General features: G+C 41.9%; 1 protein-coding gene across 2 annotated transcripts in view; it reads right to left on the bottom strand.

Annotated features, from left to right (window-relative positions):
• prkcz (protein kinase C, zeta) overlaps window positions 1-23,644 on the bottom strand; it is a 47,554-nt gene that overhangs the window by 19,723 nt on the left and 4,187 nt on the right. Inside the window, exons 4-5 of one of the 2 annotated variants that reach the window (XM_055166007.1) lie at window positions 2,873-2,958; window positions 1,597-1,725 (exon numbers count right to left, since the gene is read on the bottom strand). In XM_055166007.1, coding sequence (XP_055021982.1) covers window positions 1,597-1,725; window positions 2,873-2,958 — 215 coding nt within the window. Of the gene's footprint in view, window positions 1-1,596; window positions 1,729-2,872; window positions 2,959-23,644 lie in introns of both variants that reach the window. The other variant, XM_055166006.1, reaches the window with a different exon arrangement.

Here is a 23,644-nt window from a genome sequence, read left to right on the forward strand (position 1 = left end):
ATGCTGGAGGAGTGTGTGGAGCTGTGTGTGGAAGTGTGGGGTTGCTGTGATCTTGGGGCCCTCAGCAGTCCACTCTGACCCGACCCCTGTGCCTTATCTGGGCCCCTGCACACAAAGCCTGTCAGATACTGGTCAATAATGCACTCACTTCACTCACACATTGATTATTTAGTCAAGAGGAGCCTTTGTGACATGTGGAGGAGGTTTGAGAGAGGAGAGCTGCTTTGGGGCATGCTAAGGTGTAAAGTGCATGTGAAAATGACGAGGGACTGACTGAGCCTTGCTCAGGTCTCACCAGGCTTTTTCCCTCTGCAGTATATGGGCCAATGTGCAGAGTAATAGAACTTACAGTGAGGTACTCTCTGAGGTACTATTCAATGAGGCCATTTCTGTGAGGTACTCTCTGTGTTAATGTTTTGGTTCTGAATTGTATATTTTATCAGTTCCCCAAATACTTGGTGTCTCCTCCTTCATCTTTCTGTAACACACTGGGACTGACTGATGTGAGAGTCTCTATGCTCTGGAAATATCATCTGGGACAGAGTGCTCTGTATCAATAAACAGGAGACAGGAGACCTGCCATTGTTTTGCTAACACATCTGCTCCACATTTAAGTCTGGAAATGCAGCGCTTTATCACAAGATCAAGTGCTTATGATTTTCTGTGTATATCTGCTTTTTGTCTCTTGGTTCAATTAGCTTAAGAGTACCTGGAGCCAAAGAGAGCCAGACCACTTTGGAAGAAACTCAGAATCTCAGGGGACCTCAGGGGCCAGTACAGTTCACTTTAGACAGTGGAGACGCTTTCAGACCAGAACAATCTGCTCCAAAGTGAACCAATAGAAACCAGTGGAAAAAGTCTTTTGTTGCACTCTCTGTTTTCAGGCCGGTCAGAACGGTGCTGGTGTTGGTTCCCGCACCAGTTCCACTGGGAACCAATGTGCTCACAGGTGAACGACCTGCGTTCAAAGCATTTACGTGAACCCATGACACATCATTGACAGAGGGTGTGGATTTACCCCAAACAAAAACAAGGCCATACAAAAACGGATGAAATAACAATCATGGATCGCATCATCGACACCAGCGAGCATTTGTACTTATACAAGTCATTCTTTATGTGCACCAAGCTCTGCTACAACATCCATCTGCTGTGGAGAAGACGACAGCGGCGCCCAATCCAAACATGTAATCTTATCAGGCCAACACGGACACATGCAACATGAACAGTATGTAATAGTTTCTGTAGACTTAAAACTTTTAATTACATATGTGATAGTTGTAATTGCTCTTTGTTTATTTTACTGCGTGTGACCCGGATGAACGTGCTGACGTCTTCTGTGTCGTCATGGTTCGCTTAGAAAAAACAAGTTTTACTTGGTTCCCGCTCTGATTTCCGGCGTGAACACTTGAGTCGGTTCAAGATTAGGTGCGGGAACCGGCACTGGCATGGTTCTGTCAGCCTGAATATGCCTTGTGTGGTAGTCTCTCTGTGTGGTACTCTCCCTTGAGGTACTCTTGATGTGGTGTGTGACTCTCTGTTCAGTGCGATGCTCTCAAGGCTCCCAGCAGGGTGCTCCTGGATGTGGGTACTCACCATGCGCCCGGGGCAGGTCTGGGAGTAGAGTCGGTGGCAGCGCTTATGCAGCAGCAGTCTGCAGCTGATACACTTGTAGCCTTGAGCGGTCAGCCCCCATATCCTCTCAGCGCAGTGGGCACACGAAGCCTTCTAGAACACACAGGTCAAAGAGATTCACAGTAGATTCAAGGTTCTGTTTTTCCTTTGTATTCCCCTGACTGTTCACCTGTCAGGCCTCCTGACTGTTCACCTCCCGGCCAGGACAGCAGACTGCCCCTGGTCCAGCTGCAGCTCAGTGTCGGTATTATTGCTGTGACACTCACACAAGGACCAGAGCTCTGCTGCTGGGGTGAGCGCCTTTGAAGGCTGCACACAGACCACCTGTTCACACATATTTATGAAGGGAAAAGGCTGTGGTCACTCCGGCGTCTGGCAAAAATACAATCCAACTGAATTGATCAGGAGTGCTGCACCACCGGACTGCATATGTGCGCCTTGAGCTCCTCTCTCTTTTAATTATACAGAAATCTCAAGGCTAGTGGACTAGAGCTGCCCGGGGTCAGTGTGGTACTCTCAGTGTGGTACTCTCAGTGTGGTACTCTCAGTGTGGTACTCTCAGTGTGGTACTCTCAGTGTGGTACTCTGACCCTGTGTATCATTATGCCTCCCTCTGTACACAGTGGACAGACCATAAGCACACTTGAGTTTGTGAGTTAGTGCTTAGATGACAACATTTGTGTATTTGTGTACTCACAGATCACAGTTTATTTACTTGTTGCTTTATTTATTCGTTTGAATTAGGACAGTTAACAGTGAGTAAAAGCTGTCTGAGGAGGACAGATTGTGTTATTGTCACTTCAGGGCAACTGTTCTAAAATAATGTCACTCTAACCCTGAACCATCTTGTGCACTGCAGGAGAGTGTGAAAATGGGTTGGAAGAGGCTTAGAAGATCAGTGCCCAACCCCAGACATCGACCCATTTTAGCCTAAAGGCCTAGCCTAGTCCTGCTTTAGCCCTGGGTTAGACCTGGTTAAGTCCTGGTTTAGTCCTGGAGTAGACCTGGTTTAGTCTTGGTTTACTCATGGTTTACATCTGGTTAAATCCTGGGTTAGACCCGGTTCTAGTTCTAGTTCCAGTTCTGGAGTAATCCTCTAGTATTAGATTATTAGATTATTAGATTGAAGGTTTTTGAAGGTTAATGGTAACACCTCTCTGTCCTCTCTGACATTCATGGACAGTGGTTAGTGCGTGCTTGTGAGGAGAGGTCAGCAGTGATGTGGTCAGTAGCTCACCCTGTTAAAGCGCTTGGCCTGGAAGAGATGTCCGTGCACGTGGTACAGCTTCCTCCATCTCCGAGCTCCGCGCCGGTAGATGGACTCTGCACAGACAGACAGGGCACAGCGGTCAGCAGAGCAGAGGTCACTATGATCAAGAACTGTACAACCTGCCCAACTTTAAACAACTCAAGGGCAGTTCTTCTGACCGAGTCCCCTGAGGACGGCTGCTTTATGGGGTTGTCTGCCTGACTCATGACACACACTCACCACACACTGAACCAGAACATGGACAACATAAAAGCATCACACAGACGACATCCAGGTCAGCCAAGAATACACACTTTTTCCTGCCCTATACAATAAGGGAAAAATACACTGGTCTGAAAGGAGAATCAATGAAAGAAACTTGTACACGCACACTAAAAGTCTGATTATTATCAGATTTCTGGAGCTTAAAAATGACATGTAAACTGCAAAATCCTCTGATTTCTTTTAGGTGATGCCCACTCTGATCGCATCTGATCTCACATCACATTTGACAGTTTGCATCACCTCAGGTCGAGAAATCTGATTCTAATCAGAGTTTGTGTGCATGTAAACATAGCCACTGAAATGAACAAGCCTGATTGGATGGCCCTGTCTGAGTTTGACCTGGATTTACCAAGCAACAAATACAATGAATGAAACCAAGTTTAAAGATGAACACATGTGGTTGTTAATGTTTCCCATAAATGTAAGTCGTGATCATGTGTATAGATCACAGCTGTGCTCTGTGCTCATTTTTACAGCTTACAGTTTAGAGATTAACCCCCACTAGAGGGAGCCCCGTGCTCTGCACCACTGTCTGAGCCCTGCTGTAAAGAGCGCTTCTATTTTTAGCATCAGTCCAGCTACTGGAGCATGAGCTGAGGTCCCTGTGGAGCAGGAGAGGTCCTCCTCACTGAGGCCGGTGCACAGTGTCACCTTCACTGTTCTCACTCAGCACTCAAGTACACCAGCTCTCACACACATCATTCATATACACTGCTCACACACGCCGCTCTCACACACGCCGCTCTCACACACGCCGCTCTCACACACGCCGCTCTCACACACGCCGCTCTCACACACGCCGCTCTCACACACGCCGCTCTCACACACGCCGCTCTCACACACGCCGCTCTCACACACGCCGCTCTCACACACGCCGCTCTCATCACTCATAATGTCAATTCACTCAATAACCATTAAAAACAAAAGCAAGTCACCAATCTGCAGATCAAAACAGTAACTTGGTGGTATCACCTGCTCGTCTCCATGGAGATAGACATATTTAATGCCAAGTACAAATGAGGCCTTTCCTGTTGTGTTCACCTGCTGTTAAACTGCACTGAGACATGCATGCCTCCTCCCCCTGCTCTCACCTCCATCACCCCTCCCTCCTCCTCCCCCTCCCTGCTCTCCCTCACCTCTCCTCCCTCTCTCCTCCTCTCCTCACCTCCTCCTCCTCTCACCTCCTCCTCCCTCTCTCCCACCCTCCCCATCTCCTCCTCCTCCCCCTTCTCCCCGTGTGTATCAGCTGGCTGCAGACACTGGGAGGCTGTGTAAGCATTTTCAGCATTCTTTCACACAGTGTCTGTGTCCACTCCAACATAAAGTGTGTTTTATCAGACATGAGACACTGGCACTGTCCACAAGAGAAAACAATTTTTCCTTAAGGTCCTGAGCAGTTTATCACTAAGGCTTTCATATCGTTTCCTAATAATACATGGAAAACCATTCAAAAGCAGTCACTTTTATATACAGAGTAAGGTTTGTATATTTTAGAAGTACTTGTTATGCATACAATACTTGACTTAAAATTAGTGACTTTGTTAATGTTAATTACAGATCGACCAATAAGGGTTTTCCATAGCTAATCTAATTAGAATCCAGAGCATAGACAGCCACAGCCCTTTGTACCACAAACCCAAGGAACCAAGTAGTCACATTTTGTGTTCTTCTCTTCTTATTTATGTGCCAAAATAAAACTTTGTGTGTATTTTTAGGCAGCAGATTAACCAAAACAAAATATCAGCCTGATGGTGATGGTGGATTAAGGCTGAGAGTCAATTGGCTAATAAATCCAAATATTGGTCTATCACTAATGTTAATGACTGGATCATTTGAGTTTTTGCACTGCTCCTTCAGACAGGATTTACTGAAGATGTTTTGTCTGTGTGATTACATTAACTCCTAAATCAGATTTTAAAAACATTTCACTTAAAACTATTTACTTTTCACTTTGTTATTCTCACTTATGGAACTATTAGAGTCACAACGTTTCCATCTTATTATATTTTAAACTCTACTCTTCCTTCTGCTCTGTCCTCACCTCTGTTTATACACACATACAGCTGGTGAGGGCCTGGACTGAATCAAATGAGACTAAAAATGCTTCGGCGGCTTTATGAGCTCTGAAATGATCAGTTGCAGAGTCTGAGAAAGGAAGGCACCACGTCATGACATGGGCAGATGGAACAAGGTGTTTTCAGCCCAGAAAAAGCCTTACATGCAGAACTACTGTGTGATTGAAATCAACACTCCAGGTACGTTTTAGATGAGGAAAAGACATTATACCATATAGATAAACGTTCCATCTAGAAGACTCAGAGAAATGCTCCGTGTGAGTCCAGCGGCCACTAGATAAGGTTAACGTTAAGGTACACTGCATTTGACCCATCCTTCAGTGCCTCTGGGGCGTCTCCTCAGGATGGAGATATATCATTTCCAGTACTGGTATCAATCAATATCAATACAGATTCTCCTGTATAGGCTAATATTGATACTTGATGCCCACAGTCAATACCGATATTTTTTGTGCTGCCCCATGCCCATTATGGCTGTATCCCAGGAAAATACATTTTGTTATTATTTTTTTTTAAAGTGAACAGTAAATTTATGTTGTTTACTTTAACTTAAGATACATTTGGGGGCTTTACTATTGAATTTAAAAGCTAAATATCTATCAGTTATGAGCCACAGCAGCAAGCCAAATATCAAATATCGTATCGGCTCAGTAGTACTAAGTACTAAGTACTAAGAAATAATGTATTTACATAAAGCTCCTTGAATCAAGAGTTTAATCTGCCTTTTTTGCAAATAAATACAGACAAATACCAGATCTTTAGCTCACTCACTTCTCCTTTCTGCTGTTGTCCCACATAAATCCTTATCATGTAAATAAAATGATGAGTTCACTAATAATCTTGGTGGACTCAGACTCCCTGGGCATATACCCGCCCCTCTCTTTGGGCACAATGCTCCGTATTAAAATAACTGCAGGATAAGTGTGTGCAGCCATTGTGCTGAGAGTGGCACAGCCTGTTACATAAGGCCCTGCTCTACCTGGGCTTCCTCACTCTACACACACACACACACACACACACACAGACGCACACAGTCACCCGGGTGCTTTCAGGTCTGTCAGGCTCATCAGGGTCAAATATGGGCAAGGCCTACACTGCCAGTCAAAAGTCTGAACACACCCTCTCTTTAATGTTTACCTTTACTACTTTCTACGTTTTAGACACATACAGAATACATACAAATATACAAAGAAAGATATGGGGAATTATGTAGAAAACACAATAAATAAATAAGTAACTCAACTACATATGTTTTATATTTTGTATTTAAATCCTCAAAGTATCCACCCTTTGCTTTGTTGACATTACTGTAAACCCTAGGCATTCTCAAGGTGATCTTCATGACGAAGTTTCCTGAAATGGTTTTCACTTCACAGGCGTGCCATGTCATGGTTAAGAATCATCAAGAGTGCAAAGCAGTGATCAAAGCAAAGGGTACAGGCTCTTTAAAAAATCTTAAATCTGAAACAAGTTGGGAGTTATTCTTAGTGTATATTTTGTTTCCTACATTCCATATGTGTGATTCATAGCTTTGATGCTTCAGTGAGACTCTATAAAATAAATAATCATGCAGATAAAGTAACAGAAATGAAAAAGAGTGTCCAAACTTGACTGAGTGTATATGTGTATATGAAACTTCCTGCATTTTGCTGGCACTGCACATATACAGAATAGTTACACTGCAGACGGTCTGATCCTATCCATGGGTTTCAGAATAATCAAATATTCAGACTGTTGCCATAGAAATGAACACTTTAAATGATTCTTTTGACTGGTGAAAAGTCCTCAAAATGTTACACAGATGTATGAAACTGGAACCCATAAATACATGGGTTTCAGATTCTAGAATGCGATGTCATACTCTAAGATGGGGGCAAGAGACAGTTTGTCCAACTGATAATTTTGTATTTTCCTACGAAATATCAGACAATATCAGATAAGATAAATGTTGAACCAGATCATTTCTATTAGTGATGAGACCCTAGAACCTGCTATATTTGAACAACAATCTTCATGTTAACACTATTCATTTCAGCTGACTGCATGTGTTTTATGTTTTATTTAATATAGGGCAGCAGAATACTGTGATGTCATCTGAAATTCAGCAATTCACTCTTTGGATTTAACAAGTTCAGATTCCATAAACCCCAGGAAGTGCCACAGTGCTTTTCCAACACGCAAGTCATCACCAATACTGCTTGACTTCCCAGGATCCAGACTAGTTCTCTGTATGTTCTCCATTGAAGACATAGACGATAAATTAAGTGGACTAAGCAGGTGTGACATCACCCACAGTGTTCAGCGCCACTCAAATGAGGCTCGCGATGTTAATGGTTACAGGGGCAAATTTGGATTTTTTTTGACAGACAAAATTGCAAAAAAATAATTCAGGATCACGTAGCTAGGGTTAATATGAACATTTTAAGACCAAGGCTCACTGCAGCAGGTACAGAGAGAGGAGCCACCAGATCCTAATGTAAGTCCATTGGAGCCAGGGTCAGAAGGATCCAGAAGAGCCTCCTGGAGAACTTCCTATTTGGCACGCGGCGGCTGGTGCACTAGCTATGTCCACTCATATATGCAGTCTGAATGATTCTGAAATAATGCATACCGGGTTCCGCTCCCATCACAGCACTGAGACAGCCCTCCTCCGAGTCACCAACAACCTCCTGTTCTCCTCCGACTCTGGCAGCCTCAAAATCCTCATCCTCCTGGACCTCACCGCCACAGAACACCTTCAACATCACTGACATCGCCCTCTCCTGGTTCACCTGCTACCTCATTGATAGGCATCAATTCATCAATATCAACCACTGAAAGTCCCCGTCTGCTCCACTCACTCAAGGTGTCCCCCAAGGGTCAGTTCTCGGGCCCCTCCTCTTCATCCTCTACATCCTCCCCCTCGGTCATATAATCCACCGCCACGGCCTTCAGTTCCACTGTTTTGCAGATGACATCCAACTTTACCTGTCCAATAAAATCATAACCCCGGCCCTCACAAACTGCATCACCAAAATAAAATCCTGGCTCCAATCAAACTTCCTTCAACTCAACTGTGACAAAACAGAAATAATCATCATTGGTCCCAAAACGCTTACCCAAACCCACAATAACCTCACCCTCTTCATCAATGGCTCCTCAGTTCCCTCCTCCTCCCACCTCTTGGCATCATCTTTGATCAGAAACTTTCCTATGAACACCACATCAAACACATCACCAAAACTGCCTTAAGTCACCTCCGGAACATCGCCCGCCTCCGCCCATCCCTCTCCCCTTCGTCTGCTGAAACCCTCATCCGCAACAGACTCCAGTACATCCAGAACTCTGCTGCCCGCCTCCTCTCCCGCACCTCCTCCTGTGAACACATCACCCCTGTCCTCAGAGATCTCCTGTCGCTCAGTGCATCCAATTCAAATTCCTCACCATCGTGTACGAGTCCCTCCATAACCTGGCCCCCACCTGCCTCTCTGAGCTCCTCCACCACCACACCCTTACAGCTGACACCAACCTCCTGTCTCCCCCCACCAGGACTAAACACAAGACCAAGCTACAGACAGAAAGTGTGAGTGGTGCTAAGTGGTGCTATAGTCATAAACAGTGTCACATAATATTGAAATGTGGAAGACAGAACACCCATGATGAGGATTACAGCAATATAACATTAGAAGGTTTATGCAATTCACATAATGGCCCAAGGTATATGCTCATGAAAAATAAGACTAGTGGTGGAGGGCTCTGACAAAATCATGTTCAAAATGTCTTATCATTTCAAAGTGCTGTTGTGGGAAGTGTTAGTATGGAATGTGCCACAATGTAATAATAATAACATGACAATAATCATGTATTAGCCACTCCCTGAGCCAAGACACATTACAGCAGATGACTCTTCACCAAACCCTCACGTCACATGACTCACTGCAGTCTGTTTCAGAATGTCTAAAATGTGAAAAGTGCTACAACAATGCTCAAAAGGAGTAGTCAGAAACAAGAGCTAAGGAAAGCCTCCCTCTTTCACATGTGATAACAGCTGCTCAAGGAGTAATACAAACCCCAGTATGTATCTGTGAGATGGCTTTCCAGATGGTGCATTATTATTATTATTATTATATTATTATTATTATTATTTATTATATTTTATTTTTATTTTATTTTTAGGTGCTTTATTATGCCCATAGAACAATTTGTCCTTTGACCCATCCTTCAGTCCTGCTGGGGCATCTCAGGAGCAGTGGGCAGTGCCCGGGAACCCATCTCTGTGATCTTCTGACTAGTCTTGGTCAGGACTATTTTAGCTCAAGGATTTGAGCTATTGTGCAGGTTTTGAGTTGATGGGGAAAACTGAACTGCCCAGAGGAAACTGTAAACATGCAAACTCCTTAAAGAAAAGCCTGGGGGACCCACAGACTGAACTCAGAACCTTCTTGCTGTGAAGCGTGAGTGCTAGCCACTCAGCTATCGTGCCACCAATGTATTTATTTATTTATTTATTAATAATCCTATTGCGAAAAATGACATTTTCATTCTAACATCCATCCATAAATGTTATTTGTGTGTAGCACCTGTAACCAGAGCCTTATTATAACTGAATGTGGACATGTAGACATGTAGACATGTGGACATGTGGACATGTGAACATGTGGACATGTGGACATGTGGACATAGGATTGTCAGTTGTCAAAATATCCAAAATCAGATTCTAATTGATACTAAAACTAGTATCAAAACTAGGTACTCATTTAAGCAGGTATCAATACTAAAAAAGTTACATAATGTAATCAGTTTCATATTGAGTCTGCACCACATGGTGTAACAAAACTAATATTATTATTTTAAGAGCTTTTAAAATAATCATTTGGGAATTAAAAACAGTATTCAGTACTGAACCTATTCTTCAGCATCAAAATCAAATTTGAAATGTTAGTATCGTGACAGCACTAGCCTCCACACAGAGGGTCATATACTTGATTTATTAAACATATGTTATACTTCTTCATGTCTTGTATGTATTTAAATACTTCATTATCATATTATAAGGAAAAATGGCCTTTGACTCATGCTTCAACCAGAAAGCAACCTCCCAGTAAGGAAACTCCTTACAGAAACACACAGTCTGAAAACATATGTGCAAAACAAGCTGACACTCTGAGTCTGGGACTGGGATTTTAGGTAAAGATCTTATATGTGGGTATCAAATTAGAATCACGTGTCCGGGGGCAAAGCAGTGTGGAGCGCCCTCACACACCCACACAAGCTCATCTCAAACGCTACGCTAGTTTAATCTGGGTCTGTGATCAATAACAAGATTTAGAATTAGATACACAGAGAGCACAGCAGTCACAAACAGCTGCTTTTAAAATATACTCTAAACTAGTGTAGGCACAATGCAAAAATTTCAAACTCAATTTCGATATTAAGGACAAGAATTGATACGTGATTGACCACAAAGATTAGGGAAAAAAAAAGAATGTAATTTTCAACACTGTGTCCTTAAACGTGTGTAATCCCTCAGTGGTCCAAGTAGGATCCAGAGTGGTCCATGGGCGTATACAATCTATGTTCTCTTATACTTTTTTCTGATACAGCCCAACATCATCCTAAAGATTTCAGAAAAGGTTCATTTCTGACCTGTGAATGGGTCTTTTTTAGTACCTATACCAGTTCAAATGAGTATTGATTTTTGATATTGAAGTAGATCTAAGTTGATTTGTTGGCACTTCTTGGTAATAATGATGTAATAGCAGATCCACTAACAGTCACTGACATTCCATGGGTCTAGAATGGTGCACTTCTATAACAGTTTGGTGATTCTTATAGTTAGTAGAGGCCATCATGTCACAGAAATGACATGATGTGATTGTTCTTTGGTTCTTCCTCTTACATCATAATCCTGCTTGTACATATAGATTACATAACCAGCACTGTGGTGGTCAGGACAGAGCTGTGGTGTTAACGCGCCTTAGATTCAGTTCACAGTAACATTTCCAAGAGTATTAGCATTTTAAAGTCAGAATGTTTGTTGTCTAAACTATGGGGTTTATACAGGGCCATTTTGTTTTTAGTCCTTTTTTTTGTAAACAAATGTGACTTTTAATCAACAGTGTAGAATCCCATCTAGCATCATTGGGAAATGCACCACAGTTTGAGAACCACTAACTGAAATAACAGCAGTCTTTACCATTAGCTAATTGCACCATTCTAATTGTGATTGTGTATTGTATTGCTGTTAATCTATGTGAGTGGCCCCGTGACGTCACACTAGAGGTTTTGCCCCAGACAGAGCTCCTCCTCGGGGCACAGAGCATCGGCCTGCTGCCCCCACCTCCACTCTCATGGTAAAGCCTTGGCTATTGCCTAAACAGGTTAAATATATAAAACAAATACTGCTTTTAACAATTGTTATGTTGATTTATTCACACTTACAAAAAACATTTTACAGGCCATTTATTTTGCGTTTTGGTTCTTTCCCTGTGCTCCATATTTTTCACATCTAACTGAGCAAAACGTGCCTTGCACCAGTACAGATATGTTGTAGGCCTATGAGCAGCTCATGAGGTCAAAATAAGTCCACTGTGTACTGTCTGCATCTACGTAATTATAAAGTCTTTTATTTTTCAAGCATGTGGAAGTGCTTATAACATTCTAGTTGTCGTTAGCTTTTCCTTGCAAGTTTTAATTGAACTAGTTCTGTTCTGTTGTCTTGAAGTTTGTGATGATGATGAGATGCACCAACAGTTAAAGGCCTCTCATCCTGTTGTGATTGTGATGCTGCTACAGGACGAGTGCAGGACATAGCTGTTACTCTACATTATTGTGCTGTAAAATGATGTCACCATGTTCTATGGAAATGTCAGTAATGAGATTTCTGAGAAACCATATTATGTGCTTTACAGTCTTAAAAATGTGACAAACAGTTTTAGATCATTTAAACAGTTTGCAGTGGTCCAAAGTTATGTGTCACGTACTTTACATAACCAGAGCATCCTAATTATTCACCACAACCAATTTAGAAACACTTTTCACAAGTCTCAGAGATCAGAGCAGAGTTTTGCTGTGACGGTATAGCTAACATCAACTAGCATGCTAACACACACTTCCTGATAATTGGGCAATAAAAGGATTTATAATTAGATGCTGACAATACACAGTGGACTTATTTTACCTCAAGAGATGCTTATATAATACAGGAGAGAAAATCAGGTAGAGGCCTTTTAATGTAAGTCTTAAATGTCTTAAATGTGATGATATTTAAGCCGCTTGTGTTGTGCTTTTCTTAAACTATCCAACTTTAACAATACATTTAAGGCCACGAGATCAATTTGTTAAATTGTCTAACAACAGAGACTGAGGAGGATTAGTCTAAACTATGAGTAAGAGAGAACAGATAGTGGAGTGTGAGGAGACCCCCCTCACACACACACACACACACACACACCCATACACACAAGCCCCCCCCCCCATCCCGACTCCACAAAGAGCCGTTGTAACTGTCCCACACAGGACACATGTGGAGACCAGAGTCACGCTTCAAAGACACAAAGCCCCTGATATGTGCACATTCAGTATCAGCGATAGGCCTTAAAGGTAACATTTTGATTTTGAATTTCATCAACATGATCCATCTGTGTCCCCAAGAATGAGATAAACATGTTCAAATCAAACAGAGCTTTTACTAACAAATCCTAACTGAAATTGTTATAATTTCAAAAACATTGGACATGCTGGACAAGTTGTTGATGTTAAAATTTGTTTTTTGTTCTCATGATGATTCTCCAATTAGAAAGCAGAATGAGCCCCACATGACTCTCTCATTTGGGTTGCCAGTTTCAATTCTCAAATCCACTTGGTTTAAACCTAAAATGCCTCTCTCTGATCTGAACGGTCACTATGTAAAAACTCCAGCAGCTGCAGCCAATCCTGAGTCAGTGCTAGTGCAGCCTCTGCAGCTCAGGGAGGGAATTCTGGAGGTTCTGAGCTTCACATGAGGCATTGAGAATAACTGGATGTGTGTCTACCTGCAGGTTAAGGCTCTGGAGACGCAGGTTCAGTTGTGACTCTAGTAACTTTTTAAAACAGTAAAGCCTCATTTCCACTGGCATGGTTCGCTTGGGGCCGCTTTGGTGCAGAACAGTTAGGAGGCACAACACTTTGAGACACTGTAAAGGCCCCGCACTGGAGACTGGATGGCAATCAGAGATACTAATGGATAAGCTATGCTAATGCATAAACAACTGCCTGTGATAAGTCCAGAAGGGTGTTTCTCTGCCATGGTACCACATCAGAGTAAGAGACAGGACTACAGGCAGGGCCAACAGTTCATTCTGAATCATGTTCACTCAGGGTTCAAAATGAGGCCATGAAAAACAAAAACAAAATAACTATTGATCAATCTCTATCATGTTTTTCATAAAACAGGATCATGTAAATTTAAGGACACAACGAAACATGAGCTCATACATCCAATCAGAAACATTTTCCACACACAATTTAAAACATGCATGCTTGCCTCTCCATAGAGATGACATGTAACTTAGCCTGGAGAAATAATAATAATAATAATAACACACCACTTCTGTGAAAGTCTGTGTGTGGATAATCCACAACAGGTACAGCATCATCCATGTGCCTATGATTAGCATTTGCATGTTTGTTTACGTGCCACAGTTTAACACTAACCCTTCAGTTCAGGACACATTTAACCTGGAATGTTCCGCAGTAAGTCCTTCATAATAAAACATGACAAACCAAAGGTTTCCTAAACAATTTAAAAAGCTTGAATATTGCATGATATGTGACCTTTAGAGGAGGCACTGTGCTGAGAGGAGATGAATACAGTTCTGTTCTGGCCCCACACCTGAGCTTGACTCCAGAGCTCAGTCACCACAGTGAAATACTGTCCTCAGAACACACAGGTGATTTCACACAATTACATTTAAGTAGGAAAAATATCTCATTGTGGGTTTTTTTCTGACTCGTGTTCAGGATTCAGGAGAACATTCTAAAGCTGTGTGTAGAGTCGCATTCATTTCAGAACATGAAGACTAAACTACAGGGCTGGTTTATTTTCCTTTTACAGACTAATTCTGTATAAATATTGTTAGGTATAAGACATTATACTTTAAAATCACTGAAGTCTTTGCCTAATACGACTAATACGATCATGAACTCATGCTGTATTACATAATGAGGAAACATTTTATCATGGTTCAAAGTTTAACCAAGTTCATTTGCTTAACAGATGTCCTTCACCACAGCACGGTCCAATCACACAAAAGACTATAGTACTATGCAACAGTTCTTTGCAGGCCCCATCCAAGAATCAAACTCAGAAGCTGCTGGTTGTGAGGCAAGAGTGATAAGCCACTGTTCCACTGTAGCACTGTGCTTTATCATGATCACCATCCACCATCACAGTGAGGAGATCTCTCCAGCTCCAGCTCAGACAAACTACTGTAAACGTTCTCAGGTGACATGACTGCACTGCAGCGCTCACCATTCTACTCAAAGCTCTATTATTAGAGCAGAGTCCAGTCAGCACGCAGAGGTCATCATCACTGGACACACACGCTATTCTGACACAGCAGTTTTAGAAGATGCTACAGTGCCACAGCTGCCTGGGCCACACCAACATCTGTACAGAAAATCATTTCAGCCCTCACAGTAACATTCATAAAGGCAATGGTAAATGTCTTGCTCAAAGACACAATGACAGTAAGCAAAGTTGGTAGCAGGAATCAAACCTCCAGGCAAAGGTCTGTGCAGGCCCGAGACCCAAACATTAGATCTACTGACCATTCAGTTGGAGCTGTGTGGTTTTTGATTGTGTTTTAAATAAAGCCGCAGGTGCATTTACCCTGAGAGTGGGACCGTAGAACCTTCTGGAAGACACATTTACTGTACAAGAACGCCTGTAGTCCCTGTCAGCATCAGAACATCATCATCTCCACAAGGTTTTGAAACCACTGTTACATGAACGAAAACTTAAAGTAGAGATGTTGTCGTTATACTCTAGGACACCAGTGGATTATTGAGTTAGAATTTTAAATCATAATATTCATCTAAAACAACTTCATAAAAGAAACAAGTGCGCTGACTTCCATGTTAGAAAACTGTGGTGTCCAGTGGAGCTGACACAGCTGTAAACGTCATGACAACAAAGTGCTGCATGCTGTGGGCCCCGCCTATGGAGAGCTGTACATCACAATAATAATAATAATAATAATAATAATAATACATAACACTTGTATAGCACTTTTCAAGATACTCAAAGATGATTTATAAGAGGAGACAAACAATGGCAAACAAGAGAAAAAGACAGTGAAAGTATTTTTTTTTTTTTTTTAAGAGATGGGCTTTCAGGGCTTTCACTAGGGCAGTGGATTTTTTCCCCCTTCATAGCAAAATGACTACACAACACCACTCAAATCACAGATTAAGAAAATAAAACTGTAGAAGCAATGACCGGAGAGCGCAGCAATGACGTCTTGAATACAGAACATTAAAGATCACTCAAACATTCATGAATCACTCAAAATACAACGTCAAGAGGGAAAAGGAGAAAGAAACAACTGTAACATGGTTAAAAAGTCATAGAGATATCAAATAAGATATGTTAAGTAATTAATCTAAATGAGTCAGACCAAGAGAAATATTGGAATTTCATTTACAATTCATGCCTTTTGTCAGTGAAAATAACTGTGCAGCTGACACACTTGGCACAGTGATAAACATTTTAGCCTCACAACAAGAGGTCCTGTGTTCTATTCCCGGACCATGTGGGTTTTTAGTGAGGAGTTTGCATGTTCTCCCTGTGTAAAGAGCTTCATTTGTCATAGATACAAGCACATGGCAATGATCCACTGCCATTATGTGCACCACCGATATGGGCCGACTAAACCTGCGTGTTATGGAGCGAGGGGAAACTGGAGCATCCAGAGGTAACCTGCATGCGGAGAACACCTCAACAACAGGCTCGTTCAGTCTATGAGTCTAACCACAGACCTTCTAGCTCCATATTCTCAATCACTAAAACTTTCTCTTTAAACTAAAAACATGTATTTGAGCAAAGTGTGTCTTGACCCAGTACACATATATTGTATAAGCAGCTCTTGAGGTCAATAAGTCCTCTGTGTACTGTCTGTTTCTTATTATAAAGTGTTTTAATGTCCGATTATTAGGAAGTGTACATTAGCATGCTAGTTGTTGTTGACGATAAAACTGCTCTGGTCTCTGGAAAGTTGAGAAAAGAGCTTATTAACTCATCGGGGTGCACCACTAGGTGGCTCTGAATGAATAAGGTAAGTGTAGAATAACTATGGACCACTGCAATCCATTTGAAATGAACTAGTGTACACTTTTAAAACAGCAAAAGTCAAATACAGAGCCTCTGAGTCACAAATCAAAAGGGAGGAATTGAGCAGAAATGTCCTATTTTCACATAATCTACACATCTTCATTGATATTATCATTTGATAAATAGTGCGTACAGGTAAGCCAATGATGTTCATTTTGTTTTCTTATATTATAGTATAGTGTATATACCGACAAGGTAAATACACTTTACTGCATTGTCTTTAAAAAGAACCTAAGAAGTTAAAGTGCGTACAGGTTTTGACTGTAACACTGCATTTATTCTCAAATCACACTATTTCTTCACACAAAACATATTAATATTAGGCCCATCGTGAAAGCACGATATATCTCTACTGCGATAAACGATAATACTGAAACTACTTTATGCCACTGACACAAAGCAAGAAAATCACACTAAACACATTTTTGAACAGACAGAAACAAATAATCAGCCATAGAAGACACTTATTCAACTTTCTACAGCTCAAATCTTATCGTATTACATAAAAATAGCAAATGTCTCACCACTATACACACACTAAATCTATAATTCCAGCTTCATGTATTGAACGATAAGTGACTACAGTGATTCCGGTGACAGACCTACTCCTCACGCCAATCCAAGTGTGATCTGAGACTGTCCTCGCCGCTGTCTTCTATCTCCTGACTGTCACAGGTACTGAAGGTCAACCAGTCTACACTGCATCCTCCACCGCTCCACGCAGCCCCACGCAGCCCTCCACCCTACCCCACAAACAGCCTCTCCGCACGGGCTACAGCTCCCCGCTCCTGCCCCCCGAGCGTGGCCTTCAGGCTGCAGCTACAGGCGCCGTCACAGGTGCAGCTGTTAGCCTACCGCACACCTCCATGCTAACGGCGCTAACGGGGCTAACGGGGCTGCAGTGGGTGACGCGGCATCCAGACTCCTCCAGAGCGGATGGGGAGAGAGAGAGGGAGGGTGGATGGATGGATGAAGGGGGAAGGATGGCAGGGGCTCACCGGTGCAGGCTGCAGGCTCCGGTGGTCCTTCGCTCAGCACATGATCCTGGGAGCTGGGAGCGCGGATGCCAGCGCTACATCCCTCGTCTCCTCTCCTCCGTCAGCTTCCCTCCTCTCCTCCTCTCCTCCTGCTCAGCTCTGGGATTAATTTAGCAGCTGGTGGCTAGCTAGCTGTCCCGGCGTCCGCCCGCGTCCCCGTCACAGCCTGCTCGCTCCGGGCCCGTCTGCCATGGCTCCCTCGTGAAGTGAAGCTTTCTCACATTTTTTTTCTTTTTTTTTTTTGAATTCTGAGGCGAACACAAAAAGCTGCATTGAGAGGAGAGGAGAGCCGTGTCTGATGCAGCTGAGCGGAGCAGGCTCCTCCCGAGAGACAGAGCGCAGGGAGGAGAAACGGAGGGAGGGAGGGGGAGGAGGAGGAGGGAGGAAGAGGAGGGAGGAAGAGGAGGGGGGAGCTGGTGCCTGGTGGTGGAGGGGAAATTATCCAATGACTTGAATAGAAAATATCAGGAATGCACTACTGGTATCAGTGGTGGGATATCGGTGCTGATCCAGAAGAAACAGCTGGCTCTGGTCTCAGGTCTAGGATATTACAGCTCAGGGCCTTTTACTATTAACTCTTAAGTCTAATGTCTCCTGATTGAACTTTCATTTCTACAAAGCTGGTGTGTAGAGAAATGAACAGTTACACTGTGCATTTGGATCAGTTTGACATGTTATTTATGCTTTAAGGAAATAAATGCTACTTTCACTCTCTGCTCTCGTCTACGGTCAGAATGGTACTACTGGCACACATTTAAAGGGACACCATGTCAAATTTGGATTTTGAATTTCCTAAACATGATGTTTTTCATGTTATAATTTGGTGTTTTGGTTCTCAAGATGATTACCCATGATTACCCTAAACATGCTACACAGGTCTTCAAGAACAGTTGATAGTCAAGGTCAGTAAAATACAATCAATCAATGAACTTGTCCAGGGACGACAGGTGGAAATTAGCACTAATGCTACGACCTGATGTACAAACATCATCCTGTAAAAAAGGTTAAGGTAAAAATTGTGAGTTGTCCCTGTTTCAAATAAATAAATAAATAAATAAATAAATGATCCAAACAGAAATCTCTGCAGCTCAGTGAGTGATTTCTGGAAATCTCCAGAGCTTTCAATGAGGCCTGTCCATAAACTGAGAATGAGACAAACTTGGATGTGTCTCTCTCTGCAGGTTAAGGCTCTGGCAACACAGGTTCAGCGCAGGCATTTGACCCATATTCAGCCCGGGCGTTTGTGCTCCATGTCCCTAAAACCACAATAAAAGACTTTGACTTTAAAGTCAGAGGCTCAGCTCTAGATCTTTGTTGTTGCCTCAATAGGCTGTACATCTCCTGATGCTTTGAAGAAGCACCTGTAACTACATCTGACCCAACTCAGCCCTCATGTTTTCTACAAAACAGCAGCTTGATTTTTCTGACTGGTTTCAATATTATTACAAACTGTTTGCCAAGAAAAGAAAAATATATGATATTGATATTGATATAAATTGGCTCATAATAATAATGTCATGATGTCTTTTATTGTCAGATCAACAACATGATATAAAGTTCAGATTTGGGTTAATAAAAGTTATAGTTTGGGTTTAGGCTGATTTAAAAGTTTAGGTAAATAGTAACTATGGTTGAATAGAACGCAATATAATCTGCCCAAAATGCATGGAAACCCAGCATGTGTGTGTTGGGGGTGAGGACAGTCTCTGACCACTGTCCCGTCCACACAGAGCCTCTGTTCACAGCCTGACAGTGAAGGCACGGCTCCTCTCTCAGTATAATACACATCTGTATCCAGTCATGTAGCACAGAGCTTAAAGACAGACTGTTTTGTTCTGTGGGGAATTAACACAGAACACGTTTACATCACCATGTTATCTTATTGTTTTGAAAATGATATACTTGTATATAGAGCCCGGCCGATATATCGGCTGGCCGATATTATTGGCCGATATGGGCACCTGGAGACATATCGGCTATCGACCTTATAAAGCTTAGACTCTCTACATTATGTTCATTTAATCCAATTCACAGACAGATAAATGTCCTAATATGTGGCTCTGCGTCAGTATTTATCTGCGGTGTAACTTGTCTGTGTCTGTGTCCGTACTGTCCCTGAACACACCACAGAGTCACGTCACTTCACTCACGTGTTCTTGTTTACACCCGCAGCAGTGCACAACACTGAGATTATATTCTTTTTAGGACAATCGGTTTGAGTCTGGATTAAAAGGACATTTATCAGTGCAGACTTGTGATGTGAGGAGGAGCCTGTGTGAGGCTGAGTGTTGGAAATATGTCGACTTTGAAGCTAGTTTTGGTTATTTGTTATTAGCGATTAGCTGCTGTAGCTCCCACACATCAACAGGCTGTTTTCAATTGGTCTGTTGTAAAGTGACTATATTGTCTGTATATTTGCTACTGGAGCTGCATTGATATGTAAATGAGCTGTGAATAGACGTGTGAATGATCCACATTTATGCATATAATTAATTACCGCGGCATGCACGTTTTTACGGCTAAAGGCTAAGAGCGCTAGTTTCTTTACTATTTAGGAGTTATGGGTCGGTCGCGATCGAAGCGGCTCTTAGAGCCGGCTCTTTGAAGCGAACAACGGGAGCCTGCTTCTTATTGGGAGCCACGTTTTCTCTTTTTCTCACTTTTTCTCTTCAAGCCGCTTGTAGGCCCGTAGTTTGACAGCAGCAGCGGCTGAAAACAAAACTTTCAGAAATCTGCGTGTGCATAGGATTAAAAAAAAAAGTGCATTTTTGGCTGCAGTTCAGCATAAAATGAATAAACCAGGACTAATCTTGGGCTCGAGAGAGAGATAGAGACCGAGTCCCGACACTCAGTCCTGGTTCAGTTCTGGTTCAGTTCTGGTTTAGTCCTGCTTGCAACAAAACAATCTCAAGAGTCGCTTGGGAGCCGAAAGAGCCAGCTGCTTTAGTGAGCCGAGCCAAAAGAGCCGGTTCTCAAAAAAAAAAAAAAAAAACTGGAATACCCATCACTAGTAGCTAGAATGTGATGCAAAAATGCCATTAGGCCAATCTACTGTATGTAAATATGATGTAAAGAGTCAGAATAACAATAAATGTTGCCTAAATAAACCCAATTTAGAATCCACTAGAGCCAAACCTAAGTTTTTTAAACAATTCAAGATTTACAGTGAATTTTTACATCACAAAATATATCGGCCATTATATCGGCTATCGGCAGTGCCAACTCCCATTATATCGGTTTCATATCGGCCACAACAAAATCCATATCGGTCGGGCTCTACTTGTATAGTAAACATACTATAATACTCATAAATTATAACATTTTTGATGCTCTGAGTCTCCCCTCACAGTGCTCCCATGCTAAATCACTCCCCCTTCAGAGCACTATCACAACATAATCGGTGTGCATCTTGCTAACAAATCTACTGCACATCTCGTCAGGTTTGGCAAGTTGCTGTGTACAGTTTTGTATCATGTTTTTGTCTATTTATGTAGAATTGTCGTGTTGGAGCATGGGAGCGTAGGATTGTGGGTGGAGCCTTGTACAGAATCTTACAGCTAACCATAAGGAGGGTTTTTATAGAGCCCGGGAGAGATTTCTAAATTACTCAAACATGCATGAATGATGCATAAACCTCTCACCCCCCCCACCCCTGTAAACAGTCTGAGGCTCATACTCTGTGCTGTATGACAGCTAGTTTTCCATTCACACATCTCAGGGCATTGGTCAGTACTGATTGTGAAAGCCAGGAAGTAGTAATCAGGAAGTAGTCACAGGATCAAGATGATTTCCTTTAAGCCCCTCCCCGTATCCTCATGTCAGATGCACCAAGCCATGTCTATCATTCTTGTGAAGATAATCACACAGTGCACAGGTGTGGGGCTAGGGCAGGTTCCACTACAGCACTGACTCTCAACCTTCTCTTAGTCATGACTCCCATAAGCTGGAGTCTTTGTACCCCCCACAGGCAACTGCATAACACCAGGCAACAGCTTATTTATCTGCTTGGATAAGGGCAGCCATCAATCTCTCATTTCCTCAGAATATCTGACATTTCTTTTCCAAGGTCTTTACCTGATTTTTATTTATTCTTGTCAAGATTCACATCCTGCACTGTTTGGTAAAAGCTACTAAATATTAAACAACATGGAATGATAAAATGTAATTATTCATTTTACAAGGCATTTTCTTGATCCATAATAGATCTAACAACAGAACTACAAAAACCATGAGAAACAACTGCTCAACATGATCCTAAACACTTGATTTTCTATCATGATGCAATATCACAACTACAGAAAGGACTAAGTAGGAGGAGCTAAAAGCTCACACTAAAACATGTTCCTCACTCATGGTCTGAAATCGTGTCACCTCTAAGGCAATCCATCAGAAAAGTGCCTGTATATTGTATGTCTTAGGCGAGGTTCAAGTATTGTGCAAATATCAAACTGCAATTTTTCCAACAAGCACTGCATTTGAGATTACATATGTAATTTATGTTTTAATAATCAGGTTCAGTTCAAAGTTCTTGTTTTAAACACATCCAGAAGAATTAGGAACTGGCAAACTAATACAAGAGTTACATTTCAGAACATGTACACAGATCTAAACTACAAGGTTAGCAGCTTTTATGCACAATAAGACTTGACTAAGACGAGGAATATTTTTGTTGTTTGTATAGGAAATCACTTCAAAATTGCAGTATTTGCAATTTGCTAATTGAATCCATTCAGATTGTGACTTTGTTTTGATTGGGATTCATTTTGCGGCCACACCCCCAGAAGTACACGGTCATCACGTCAGCTCACAGAAACAATACTGAAGTCACTGTTCTGATCCCCTGTGCTCTTATTTCATATACTTGCACAGTAGAATCCAGGTGGTGCCGATTCTGACCACTGGATGACTCCAGTTTGTGACTGTGGACATGTCTTTGCCCCTTGAGCACAGACACCACTGACCTGAGCTGAGCTCCAGCACTCTGTCGCTATAGTAACAGGCGTGTATTCCCTCAGGAGGTGTTTGGTTCGACTGTGCAGGTGCTGCTTCATTTGTCCCCATCACAAAAGACAGATGATAATGAGGTCAGCTGATCTAATATTTAGATCACCAGGTTACCTTTTATTGGTGGGAAAATACAATATTCGCCCAAAATAACATATTAAAAATGCTTTATACATTTCAGTTTCATTTTTGACACTCTGAATCACTCCTTCCTTAGCTCGCTGTGCTAAGTCACTCCCTCTTCAGAGCATTATCCCAACATGATCAGTGTGCATCCCAGTAATGAAACCACTGCACACTGCATTAGGTTAGTCAAGTTGCTGAGTACAGTTTTAGATCATGTTTTTGTATATTAATGGATTTGTTTGGGAGCGTGGGTGACGTAGGTGTGTTTGTGACGAGGGAACAACATTATAACATAGAATAACAGCAGAAAGCACATTATTATTTTTTTATTTTTATTTTTAACCAACTTCTGAACCAAATGAAAACCAAAATGAAAGGCGGTCACCCGATTCAATATCTAACTTTCAACTTTATCTCACCAAACGAAGGATTTGTGGCGCTTGTATTGACTGTATATGTATATGTAAGTGGACATAGTTAGCTTGCTCAGCGCCATGTTCCAAACAGGAAGTACAGTCCAACTGACTTGAGACCTTTTCTCTAACTGCTGCTGTCAGGGTCATCATTCTGACCTTAAAATGTTCATTTGCACCCGCTCTACAGGATCCTTTTTCTAACTATTTTGTTTTGTTATTTTGATCCAAAATCAGTGTGTGTAGAATCCATGTCAAATATTCCACCTAAATAAATGTTTGGCTAATTGACAAATTGAATTTCTCTTTTACCATTTCACAAAATCAGTTTATTAAAGTAAGATTTATTAAAATAAATAATAAAATAATATATACAGAATAATACATATTTTAAAATAAATATTTTAGTCCTGCAAGATATTAACTAATGAGGTCCCTTCTTTCCCCGAGGTGAGCTCCAGCTGCTGTTA

This window comes from Boleophthalmus pectinirostris, unplaced genomic scaffold, assembly GCF_026225935.1.
Source record: "Boleophthalmus pectinirostris isolate CB_2022bp ecotype Guang Dong unplaced genomic scaffold, ASM2622593v1 HiC_scaffold_8, whole genome shotgun sequence".
NCBI lineage: Eukaryota > Metazoa > Chordata > Actinopteri > Gobiiformes > Gobiidae > Boleophthalmus > Boleophthalmus pectinirostris.